Raw genomic sequence first — 13554 nt, 5'->3', positions numbered from 1 at the left:
AATTGAGTATGTTCATGCATATATATTGTGCTTTTAAACTTTGAAAGCTTTTCCTTTTTTTTTTTTTTTTTTTTTTTTAAGAGAGAGCATGTAGGGGTGGGGGTGGGAGGAGAGTCCCAAGCCGACTCTGTGATACAAGCACGGAGGGCAGAGCCCAAGGTGGGGCTCAATCCCACATTCCTGAGATCACAACCTGAATTGAAACCAAGAGTCGGATGCCCAACCGACTGTGCCACTGAGGTACCCCATACCTTGAAAGCTTTTAAAGATGTTGATGGCTGAATTAGAAAAATGATAACCTTTTTTGCCAACCTCCTAGATCTTAATGTTTTTTTCTGGGCAGCTGAGGTATCTGCATTAAACTCTCTGCTATAGGAGTTTGACAGTGAAGGGAAGAAGCTATATTTTAGCATCTTAGGACATAAAATCAGATGCTTCCCTATCACTTTGATCTCTTAGCTTTTTAGCAGTTTGTACGAATTGAAATTTAAGTAAGAGCTGTGAGAGTTTTTCCCAAAATAAGAGCTGTGAGAGTTTTTCCCAAAAGGATTACCTCTTGTAACACTACTCTCGAGCAAAGAAATTCTGTTGCCAGTGTTACTGGCCATTGATCTATTAATACATTGCCTCAAATTTCTATTTATAAGGTGAAATCATTCACCACAGAAACACGTTAGGATGGTTAAATTTTCTCAGCAACCAGTACTTTTAGTAGCCTTAAGATCTTGCGTATTTTAGGATTAGGAATGACCTGTATAGAGATTCCTGTTTTGACATTCTTCCAAAATCATAATAAGGTTACACAGGACTTGAGCACTACTAAAGCACTCATACGGAGTGGACTAAGGTGATTAGGAGACAACAGTTTTAAGTATACATTCAAAACTTCAAAGTTAAGAAATACCATTCTCCCTCCCATGCAATCCCCATATGCATGATAAACAGTGATGTGAACATTCTTGAAGATGCAGGCAAAAAAATGTGACTACAATTGTAGTGTCCTTTTTGTGTTTCAAAAAATAATAGATGTAAACATTTGCTTAGAAGGATATACGCAACCAACTGCTAATATTAGTCATCTCTGGAGTATAGGACCTGGAGGAGGTGGGGGAAACTTAAATATTTCTCATTTTATACTCTTGTAGAATTTTTTTGTTAGAATAAGAATGTATTTGGTTTTCAAAAAGAAGCTACTATCTTGTTATAAAGGTCTTTCATATCTTCCAATTTTTCAGCTATTTAAGCATAACTCCAGTTATATAATTTCTACAGAATATTATTCATAAGATGAACAATATTGCTCCTATTAAGCAACATTTAAATACATGGATTTAATACTTTGTAACATTGACAGTGGTGTTTTTATAATTCTTTTTTCATTTCTAATGGTCCTATCAATTATTTTGTTAAAATAGAAAATTTAAGGGAAAAGATTATTAATTTATATGAGCTTAACATTTTAAGCATGGTTTTAATTCCATATGTCTAACTTGAAACTATTTCAGATCACCATCAGCTAAATATTTTATATACTGTATCATTATTTTCATTATATTAGAGAAATCCTCAGTTGTTAATATTTGGGATATAGCTGTTCCAAATTTTCTTTTTCCTTCATCACAATTTTCAGAAGTATGATTAGAATTTTAGCATGCCATTTGGTAATGATGTTTCCTATATCTGTGATTATAAGTTTTATTTTAATTCTTGTAATAATTGCATATGCATAAATAAGTATAATTTCATAATCTTTGCCTTTGCAGGATGTAAGTTGTCCAATAAGGCAAGTTCCTACAGGTAAAAAGCAGGTGCCTTTGAATCCTGATCTCAATCAAACAAAACCTGGAAATTTCCCGTCCCTTGCAGTTTCCAGTAATGAATTTGAACCTAGTAACAGCCATATGGTGAAGTCTTACTCATTGCTATTTAGAGTGACTCGTCCGGGAAGAAGAGAGTTTAATGGAATGATTAATGGAGAAACCAATGAAAATATTGGTAATTTTTATTTTAATAGTTTTATCTTAAACTTTGCTTTCCCAAGGAAGAAAATGGTGCAGAACTAGAAGTAAATTGCATGCATTCCAAAAGCGTGAAATGACCTTTATTTGCAGATATTTTACAGTCTGATGAGATAATTAATTTTACGGTAGATTACCCTGGATTTTTAAATGGTTGGCTGTTGTGCTGTACTAGGTATTTAATCTGTAAAGTTCTCATTTTTACATGATGAAACATATTTCATGGAGTAAAAAAATATATAGTGAACACTGGATGGAGAAGACTGGTATTTCCCATTAGTCCCTCAGCAAACAAAACAATGAATTCATTCCTACCCCCCACACATGACATTTTATTGTGAAAAATTTCATATGTATATAACTGTCTGAAGAGTTTTATATAGTAAATATTTGTTTACCTACACTAATATTCTGTAATTAAGATTTTATTGTATTTGCTTATCACATATATCCCTCTATCTTCCCAGCTGAATCTACTTTTGAGGTAATCATTCAACCAGCACATAAGTGCCCGGAATACAAAGATCATTAAAATATTCAGCCCTGTCCTCCAGAAGCTCTCAAAAGCTGACCTAGCTTGCAGAGATAGATATAAATAATTGTAGCAAAATCATGAGTGAGATAATAGAGGTATATGTGAAATTCAGTGAGAGGCACCTTTGGGGAAATAATCTTTGAGTCTTGAAGTAGCCTTTGAATTTGAAAAGTAACCATAAGTGAGGATTTTTTCTCCTTGCCTAGTAAGGACACACATATGGTAAAACATAAAATTGAAAAATGTAAGTCTTAACATTATATCACAAATTGTAATTTGTACCTAATTTAGGATTAGGGACCATATCATAGAAAAATACCTTTGTGTTTGAATATTTGACTCATAAGAAATGTTTGTGAAATTCAGATGTCAATGAAGAACTTCCAGCTAGAAGAAAACGAAATCGTGAAGATGGGGAAAAGACATTTGTTGCACAAATGACAGTATTTGATAAAAACAGGTAATGTTGATGGACACCTGAGGCTCCCATAATGTTCTAGAAATGTTTTTATTCTGAAGGATAATATAGTGGTGGTGTTTTCTTTGCCTTTGTTTCTCTTTATTCCTTTTTTTTAAGATTTTATTTTTTTATTTGACAAAGAGAGACACAGCAAGAGAGGGAACACAAGCAGGGGAAGTGGGAGAGGGAGAAGCAGGCTTCCCACTGAGCAGGGAGCCTGACACGGGGTTCGATCCCAGGACCCTGGGATCATGACCTGTGCCAAAGGCAGACGCTTAACGACTGAGCCACCTAGGTGCCTGTTTCTCTTCATTCTTAAAAATGATAAAACAAGTTTGTAAATACTGAATTTTTCTCTGTCACATAGGAAGCAGTAAACATGGATGAGTTGCTATTTGAATGGCTCAGTTAAGATTATTAGGCATGTCACTTCTGAGTGTCTGCTCTTTGTCAGATACTGTTTTAGGCAGTGAAAAGGCATCAAAATCCCTGCCTTCATGGGGCTTACCTTCTAGTGGAAGAAACACACCACCACCCAAAAATTATACCAACTCACTATTGGTGAGTGCTGTGAAGAAAAAGAATAAATGGTTGTTTTATAGAGAAAGGTAGGTCTAGGAGAAGGTAATATTTGAAAGAGACCTGAATGAAGTGGGCCCTGTGTAAATCTTGAGGTTATGTATTTACTTATAAAACTAAGGAAGAAATCTGTGTGTCATCATCGTATGGCTCTGTGCATTTGGCACAGGGTAGCAAAGAATACCTGAATTTGTCATCATCTCCAGTTTTTTTTCCACTGGAGAGTGAAGCATCTCAGTGCTAGTAAAAAAATATTTAGGAGGCAAAGGCAGCATTCTTTTTTGACAGCATCAGAGAATGGAACCTGTAATGTGCTATGAGTTCTTGTTTCCAGCTGCTTGCTGGTAATTAACACAGTTCACTGTTAGGCATAGGGGAAAGTGGCAAGTAAAGCAATTAGTACATTCCTCCTACTCTTTAAAAAGTACTGAGTGTCGCGTTAGCCACCAAGTAAAGAAAGTTACAAGGCTTTTAATAGGAAAGCAAAGATGCCATAAATGCTGGCTACTGTATTGCTGTATTGTCTTAGAATAAATCACTTAATATTACTATTCAAATATATCACTTTATATTAAACCAAGATAGTGTCTTTTTTTTTTTTAAGTTGTTTTTTTTTTTTTTTTTTTTTTAAGTTGTTTTTTTTTTTTTGGACAGAGAGAGATCACAAGCAGACAGAGAGGCAGGCAGAGAGAGAGAGAGGGAAGCAGGCTCCCTGCTGAGCAGAGAGCCCAATGCGGGACTCGATCCCAGGACCCTGAGATCATGACCTGAGCCGAAGGCAGTGGCTTAACCCACTGAGCCACCCAGGCGCCCCAAGATAGTGTCTTTTTAAAGTCAGAAATTTGTAGGTTAGAGATTTACATGGGAAATAATAGAAACATGTTTTAGGAAATTGTTGTTATGTCTATGGGAGAAGCAACTAGGACGTGATACTGCGCTTCATTGGTGTTGGTCAGTGTTCTGTTTTAGGCAGCATTGGGATGGGTGTTGTGTCCTTTTTAAAAATTATTTCTGCCTTACACGTGTATTAAGCTATTGCTTGTATGTATGAAATACTGCTTTCTATTTAATGAGTAATGGTACCAAGTAGAAACCATGGGAGAATTTTCCCCCAATTATTTTGAAAATTTCTAAACCATAAAAAAGTCGAACAATATAGAAAATCATTAATACCCACATACCCTCACCTAGAATTCATCAGTCACTCATTAACATTTTATCACATTTGCTTTATTTGTGAGTGTGTATTTTATTCTTGTGCTTAGCCATTTGAAAGTTGACACTCTACTTCATTCCTCACTCCTAAACATTTCAGTGTATGTATCTCCTAAAAACAAGGACAGTCCTTCATAACCACAATACACCTGTGATACTCAGTAACTTTAACATAACACAACAAATACTATCCCCAGTCGACCACAATAATGCTTCTTGTAGCTGTCCCACCCCTACCCCAAGGGTTGCAATCTGTGGGAAGTTGCCATATCTATTCAGTCTTCTTCTGTTTGGGATAGTTCTCCAACCCTTTGTTTTCTCTTTTCTTTTTGCCTTTTGTGACACTTTTCATTGTTGTTAATTATAATTCGTATATTGCCCTTTTTTTTACATTGAAGTATAGTTGACCCATGAATGTCCTTTCAGGTGTACAACATAGTGTTTCCAACAAGCCATACATTTTGCCATGCTCACCACAAGTGTAGTCACCATAGAAAGTTATTAAGTATTATTCATTGTGTTCCGTATGTAGTAGTTCTCATCTCTGTGACCTACTTATTTTATAACTGGAAATTTTCACTTCCTAATCCCCTTCACCTATTTTGCTTATCCCCCACACTCCTTCCCTCTGGCAATTGCTAGTTTATTTTCTGTATTTATGAGTCTGTCTTTCTCTTTTCGTTATTATTTGTGAAACTTTTTAATACAGACCTTTAGTTTTCCAAAATGTCTATCAGTTTATGATTAGATTCAGGTTAAACATTTTGGGAAGGATACACTGAATTGTGATGTATTCTCTGTGTACATCACAGATGCAGGTAAAATTAGGTTTGATCACTTGGTTAAGGTGGTGTTCACAGTATTTCACCATTGTAATGATATCTTTTCCCTTTAAATTAATTAATACGTCATCTCTGGTAATCTCACTTTCAACTGGGTAAATGTGCATTTTCTCCCCAACAACCTTCCACCCAATAGTGTAGCATCCATCAATGATTCTTGTTTGAAAAAATTTTCCTATGGCAGTTGCCAAAATGTTAAATATTCCATCATTTCTTCCATGTTTACAGGCATTTTTTCTATAAAATAGAAGAACATTCCTCAACTCATTTTTTATCGGTATTTTAATCAGTATTTCTTCTTAATCAAATAACAGATGCCATTTTTATTCATTCTGCTTTAATCTACTCATGTTGTCACTCATTTTAATACTCACGTTGTCCCAGACTTACTCTGGAGGAGCCCTCTAAATAGGGTCCCATTTGGCTTTTTTACTTAACTTTTATTTATTGTTTGTTTTTCCTTATTTTCTGAATAGTAAGATACCCCAGGCTTACATTTTCCTTCTTGTACTTCTACTCTGGAATTGGCCATTTCTTCAGAGTCTTGATTCCTTTTTTTTTTTTTTTTTTTTTTTTTTTTTTAAAGATTCTATTTATTTGAGAGAGAGCAAGCATGCATGAGTGGGAACGAGGGGTGTCAAGTAGGCTCTGCTCAGTGCAGAGCCAGACATGGGGTTGGGCTTGATCTCATGACCCTCAGATCATGACCTGAGCCGAAACGAGGAATCAGATGCTTAAGCCAGAAGGGCCCCCCAACCTCCTGCCCCCCCCCCTTTTTTTAAGTGGTGGGAGCCCAATAACATTAAGTAATCTCTACACCCAGCATGGGGCTTGAACTCAAAACCCCAGGATAAAGAGTTGCATGTTCTTCTGACTGAGCCAGTCAGACACTGCTAGTCTTGATTCCTTTTAATGGAGGAAAAGTATTTACAACCCAAGATCTCAGGAGTTAGATGTGTAAAAAGTTCTTTTTATAGTCTCAGAGAGGTTAAAGTCTCCTTAAACAATGACTACAATTCAAAAGCCATATAGAAAAAGTATGAAATACAGAGCAAAATTAAAAACTTATTCTGAAAACAAAAGCTAAGTCAAAAATAAAATGACAAGGGAGAATTAATTTCAACTCCTACTATAGATTGATGTCTCATTTCTTTAATATAATAAGATCATACTCATTAAGAAAAATACCACAGCCTAGTAGAAGAATGATTAAGAGATAAAATTAAAATGTTTACAAAAAAGGAAAACATATGTGGTTCTTAAACAGTTAAAAGATAAGACATCTGAATATAAAAGTACACTGAGATGTCATTTTTTCACTTACCAGTTTGGCAGAGATCAAAAAACTGATAAAGCACTGTTGATGAGGCTGTGGGGAAAAAAGGGCCTCCTCATGCACTACAGGTAGGAGAGCAAACTGGATTGTAGCTATCAAATGCACAACTGTAAAACAATATCATACAGCCATGTAAACGCATGAGGGAAGCTTCATTTGAGTTTAGAAATATATGAGTGTATTATTACCTATACAAATACATAAGAATAGCTTTTTAAAATGTTAAGTTGAATAGCTTTACTGCTATACTGTTGAAGTAGAATAACTCAAGGCTCATAGTGTAAAGACAAAAATTCTTAAGCCTCAAAATCATTTGGTATTAAGGTCAGACTTAGACTACCCAGATTCTGTTGCTAGCTCTGGCTACTTCATCATCTTAAGGCGAGCTACTTAATCTCTCTGCCTCAGTTTCTTCTTCTGAAAAGTGGAATAATCTACTTCATAGAGTTGGGAAGATTAAATGAAACATGCAAAGTCTTTCAAATAATGCCTGGCACATAGTAAGCACTCAATAAATGTTAGTTGTTACCACCTAACAGAACTACTCCAAGACTGATGAGGAGAAGCCAGATTCTTGTGACGTACAGTTAATTATTGAGCATGGTTGAAGAATGGTGTTTAGGTTGGTAGTGTTACCAGTGTTTAAAGGTATGAAAAAAAGTAACGCAAACTGTATATAAACACACATATATGTACACATACATTAAAACTGTACTGTGAGTATGGGCATAATTCTTTGATTCAACTGGTATTTCTTTCATTTATTCATCCATGAAATGTTTATTGAGCACCTATATGTGCCAGGTGCCCCCAGGATCTTAGAGTTACCAGAGTCATAATCATCAAGTTTATTGGTCATGAATGAAAGTCAAGAATTCTAGTTCAAATTTTTTCAATAGTCAGAAATGACAGAGGCATAATTCTTAGTGGTTACCTAAGGCAAGTATTATAACACTGTTGTTATCCCATTTCATTAAAGTATAAAGCCTACACTCGTGCTTTATACTTAATGTTTAAAATTTACCAAGTTTTGAGAATTTAGGCATATTATTATATATTAGTACATAATAAGTTATGTCTGAGTAGCTACAGTAATGAAGTAATTCTCTAGTAGTAATAATTACTAGTGCAAATCATTAAAATTGCTTTTGTCAGGAATGGAGAGTAGGTATATTTCAAAGTTTTGTTGGGTGTGTAAGCTAGTTTATAAATTTAATAAATGCTTTTTAGTGTAAATCTAAATATGTAGAATTTGTGTACTTAACAATAATACACAGGTTACTTTAAAGTGTATGTGTTTGTCTAACAGGCGCTTACAGCTTTTAGATGGGGAATATGAAGTAGCCATGCAGGAAATGGAAGAATGTCCAATAAGCAAGAAAAGAGCAACATGGGAGACTATTCTTGATGGGAAGGTATGGACTGCTTAGAAGGCGGAGCACGTTATAGTCATGAACTCCCATTTTTGATTGATGTTTTCTTTCCCAGATGCAAATTCATGTTGGAAGTAAAGAGTCCTTTGTTTTTATACTTTGAAAGATACAAATAAAGATTACCTAGTCAGAGTATTCAATGGAAAGCGCTGACCTTGGAGCTAGACTTCCAGGTTCAGATCTTCACTCCCTGGCTGTGTGGCATTCTGGCAGGTTATTTAAGCTTTTGTGTCTCAGTTTTCTCATCTAGAAAACGAGGCATAGAATTGATGGATTAAATGAAATAAATATGCTTAGCACCATGCCTGGCATAAAATAAGTGCTCAATAAATGTTAACTACTATTGTACCCGAAACCAGTACTACACTGTGTTAGCTAACTTAAAAACAATGACCACCACCACCACCACCACAACAAATTGTTGTAAATCCTGCTTATAGTAACAGCAGGCAACATAACGATGACCAATAATACATTTGTCAAGAAATTTGCAGAACCGAGATGAATCAAATTTAAAGTAACTTTTCTGAGACTTGAAAGAATAAATATATTTCTTGGGTAGGCAGACGCAACAGAATAATGACGTCATTTATTTCCAGATATATTAGGCCAGTGTACTATCACAAGCAAAATCCCAGGAGTTTTTAAAGCCTTAAAATTAGTTTCAAAGGAATATTGTGGAAGTTTTCTAAAAACATTTACTTACCAGATAATAGAACATACTATTAAGGTAAAAACAACAACAACAACAAAAAAAAACCCCACAAACCTTTAAATTGTATGGTACAGTAAACATAGATGAGTTGGATCACTGAAACATTGTTTTTTTTTGTTTGTTTTTTTAAAGATTTTATTTATTTATTTGACAGAGAGAGATCACAAGTAGGCAGAGAGGCAGGCAGAGAGAGGAGGAAGCAGGCTTCCCTGCTGAGCAGAGAGTCCGATGTGAGGCTCAATCCCAGGACCCTGAGATCATGACCTGAGCCGAAGGCAGAGGCTTTAACCCGCTGAGCCATCCAGGCACCCCTGAAACATTGTTTTAAAATAGTTTCATGTGCTTTTGGACTTTAGTCTCTGATAAAATTGGTATTAGATCTGTGTAGGAGACCCCATTCATTGTGACAGAACTGTCACAATTACAGCCATCTGTAAATAAACTTAGACATCATAAACTGCAGAAGACTCATAAATGTAAAAATTAGTATTCTACAACTTGAAAAAATGTAGGTGAATATTAATATAATTTAATATGAAGAAAGCTCTTACAAGTATGTTGTGAAAGTTAGCATAAAATAATGAAAGTGAATCATTTCTCCACTATAAAAATCTAAACTTAAAAACAAATGATAGGCCAAGGAAGAAGTAACATACAAAAAGCTATTATAAATCTGTAATTTTATAAATCAATAAGAAAAATAGGCAATCTAATTAGAAAAATGGTTAAAGACAATCATGCAGTTCTTAAGGTGACAAGTATAGATGACTAGCTAGCATGCTTTTAAAAAGATACTCAACCTTACTAGTATTCAAAGACATGTAAAAATCAGATACTACTTTACTAGTTTGACAAAAAGATTGACAGTTTCTAGTTGGAGATTTGAGGACACCTAATGCTTCAATGTGAGAATAACTGGGGACAGCCTTACTGGGGGGCAGACTGGCAACGTGGATGACATTTTAATTGTATTCATAGGCATTAGCAATTAAGCCCAGTTTCTCAATTTTTGTCACAAGGTTAGGAACTGGTTAACTGAAAAGATGTAACAGATCATGTCAAAAATATTAAAGTAGTGAGAAATTGGAAATAAATATAAAAAGATTGTCTTTAACAAGATTTCCATGGTATTTAGTTTTTACTGAATATTGTATATATATTCCTATTTTTTCTAAAATTAATGGTTACTTCTAGGTGATGAAATTTTAAATTATTTCTTATGCTTATCTGTGGTGTTTGAATTTCATGCAGGTGTTCATTATGTTTTAAATTTCTTATTTAAAGTTTAAGTTTTTATTCACAAGAAAATACAGGAGTTGTTGGGTTTTCCCAAGAAATTGAAGCACTATGATATGGGCATCTCTTTAAAGTCAAAGCATCTAGATTCAGTTCTTTTTAAAACCTTTGTAGTATTCTTTTAAATAAATATTCCATAATTTTCTAAACCAATGCAATTTTAATGGATAATTCAATTTTATTAACTTTTTTTTTTTACCTTTTCACAAATGTGAATATACTAGTACATGTATCTTTATGCATTGCAAGTATTTTTATGAGATAAATACCTAGATATGGAGAGACTTACTTTTTCAAACCTGGTTTATAAAAGCACACTTTTATTTCATTACTGTCCAGAATTACAGTTTTAAGATGATTATTTGTAATAAAGATTTAGGAGTTTAGGCTTGTATGGCAGTAAAATAAACAGGTTTCTTTCTTTTTTTTTTTTTTAAGATTTTGTTTGTTTATTTGAGAGAGAGCACGAGCAGAGGGGAGGGGCAAAGGGAGGAGACTCCCCGCTAAGCGGGGAGCAGATGCAGGGCTTTATTCTAGGACTGTGGGATCATGACCTGAGCTGAAGGTGGACGCTTAACTGACTGAGCCACCCAGGGGCTCCAGTAAACAGCTTTCTGTGAAATAGCATGAAAGCAGTCTTCCAGAAGATTAGTTGGTCTTCTATATAATCTTAATTTATATATAAATTGAGAAGTAAAAATTAGAAGGAGGAGAGCAGCTAAGATACTGTAGTAATAAGGTAGAAAGGATCTATTCTTGATGATTACATAAGAGAAACAAAAGAAAAATAGGAGTCAAATGTAATTCTGAAGTTTTTAGGTTAGGGTCACTAGTAGAATGATAATGCTAGGAACAAAACTAATTATACCTGGGACAGAAAGAAAATAGATTCATGTCTAAACATATTTTTAGTTCAGTTCAGGGTGACATTGATGTCATCCAAGTGGCAATGTCCAGGAGGCAGTTGAGATACACAGTTTTGGAGCTCAAGTATAAAGAACGGAGAATCAATTTGTGATCATCAGTCTAATAAGTATCTTTAAGGATAGGTGAGAGGTTAGGGCAGATGGCTAAATGTTAGCTAGGAATTAAGGAGACCAGAAGAGTCATCTTATAAGTGATTAGAGGTTGAGGAGGAAAGCCAAAAGAGTTCAGAATCCCAGAACCCAAAAGGAGAAACCAGGGCAGCTGGCATTGAAGCCGAAGAAGTCAGGGACAATTTCTAATTGCTGTAAGTGTTCAGTTTACAAAAAGAAAGTAGTTGGTCATCTGACGGGTTGCACGCTGGCAGGCTTTGCTTACCAACAGTTTTGTTTTTAAAACCATTTTTCATTGATTACCAACATGTAAGAATAGGAAGATTTCCCATGAGGTCTTGGATTTCTGACGACTTTTCAACAAATTTGAAAATCTGGCTGTCCTCGGGTTCGGTGTGCACGTGGCAGCAATTCATCCATTGCTGTTAAGTGGCTGCCTCTTTGGGCAACCTGAGCTCTCAGGTACTTCCGTCTGTCCTGTGCCATCTGTGTGCTCTATCTGCCTGGCCATCTCTGTAGGCATTTTAGGTTTTCAGATCCATGTTAATTTATTGTAATAGATACCAGGAGGGTTTTTTATTTCTATGATTTCTTTAAATTCATTATGTGGAACCTTCACTCTTTTCATATGTTTTCTTTTTTAGAGGCTGCCTCCATTTGAAACATTTTCTCAGGGACCTACATTGCAGTTCACTCTTCGTTGGACGGGAGAAACGAATGACAAATCTACAGCTCCTATTGCCAAGCCTCTTGCTACTAGGAATTCAGAGAGTCTTCATCAAGAAAACAAGCCTGGTTCAGTTAAACCTACTCAGACTATAGGTAAGAAAACACTGCTGTCAGAGTAGTGCTTTGCAGGGGCACCTGGCTGGCTCAGTTGGAAGAATACGTAAAACTCTTGATCTTGGGATTTTGAGTTTGAGCCTCACATTAGGTGTAGAGGTTACCAAAAGAAATAAGTAAAATAATAATAATGTTTTGCAGAGTTAGGACTTGGGTTCGGGTTAATTTGTTTGCCGTTTGCTCTAATAATTATTCTTTGGGAAATATCAGCAGTTCTTTATGTTTTACGACAGGTGTGTCTGGGAATTTTTAAAAAAAAACTTTAAAAGCATGATGAAATATATAGTGTATATATAACATATATATATATACACACACACACACCTGTGTGTCTGTGTGTATGTATATATATATGCACCATATGTTATATAACACCATCTTTAGATAGCTTCATGTCAATTTAGGACAAGTTTTTCCACCAAATAAATTTCTCTTAAGCTCATGAGAAAAACAGTTGGTTTTCATACCTTTTTAGATTTTGGAACTGCAGCTATATAAACGGTTTTGTAACTGAATGCTTTTTATAAATCATGTGAAGATTTGTATATGTTGTAGAACTGAATCAGTATTTCAGAGTGTTTTTACAGTTTTAGGGCTGGAAGACGATCATCATAACTTGAATTTTACCAGGTTACATTTTGTAGGAAATTTTTAGAGGAAAAACACTTAGAAATGGAGTTAACTCTGCTGAGTTAAGGTTCAGGTGCATTGTAGTGTTTTGTCATTTTGTATCTGCCTGATAGGAACACTGCCCTCAATTAAGAGCATCTACATGTTTTTATTTAACTCTATATAAAGAAGACAGAAGGCTTAAGACAGCTGTCTTTGACATTGACCACTCATGTCCACTCATTGTGTGTCCGTTACCGTGAGAGTAAAAGGGATGTAAGAAATGGCCTGTGTCAGGGCCAAGACTTCTCAAGTACATTGTGCTCTGGGCATGTCTTAAAATATTCTGTGGCCAGTCTTAATAAGTAAGTGTTTCAAAGAAACTGAGAAAAAGTTTTATACAGAATTGTACATACGAAATGGTTAGTTGTGTCAGAGAAAATAAAAACATTTTATTTTTAAGTCTGTAAAGAAATATACCAAAATTATTAATGGCCGTTATCTTTTGGATTTGGGGTGATACTAATACAATCATTTTTAATTTAGTTTTTGTTAAACCAACACTAAGTGGATATCTGCTCACTGTTGTGCACTGAGAATACAAAGACCAATCAAAACCACCTCTGACCTCAGAGT

At 35.0% G+C, this 13554-nt stretch overlaps 1 protein-coding gene across 2 annotated transcripts in view; it reads left to right on the top strand.

The window, feature by feature from the left end:
* Positions 1–13554, top strand: part of SUZ12 (SUZ12 polycomb repressive complex 2 subunit) — a 42582-nt gene that overhangs the window by 20775 nt on the left and 8253 nt on the right. For both annotated transcript variants that reach the window (XM_047708100.1, XM_047708099.1), the window contains 4 exons: positions 1764–1995; positions 2920–3013; positions 8295–8400; positions 12111–12288. In XM_047708100.1, coding sequence (XP_047564056.1) covers positions 1764–1995; positions 2920–3013; positions 8295–8400; positions 12111–12288 — 610 coding nt within the window. The remainder of the gene's footprint in view (positions 1–1763; positions 1996–2919; positions 3014–8294; positions 8401–12110; positions 12289–13554) is intronic.

The sequence above is a fragment of the Lutra lutra genome, chromosome 16, assembly GCF_902655055.1.
Source record: "Lutra lutra chromosome 16, mLutLut1.2, whole genome shotgun sequence".
Taxonomy (NCBI): Eukaryota; Metazoa; Chordata; class Mammalia; order Carnivora; family Mustelidae; genus Lutra; species Lutra lutra.
This window is presented reverse-complemented; position numbering and strand designations above follow the sequence as displayed.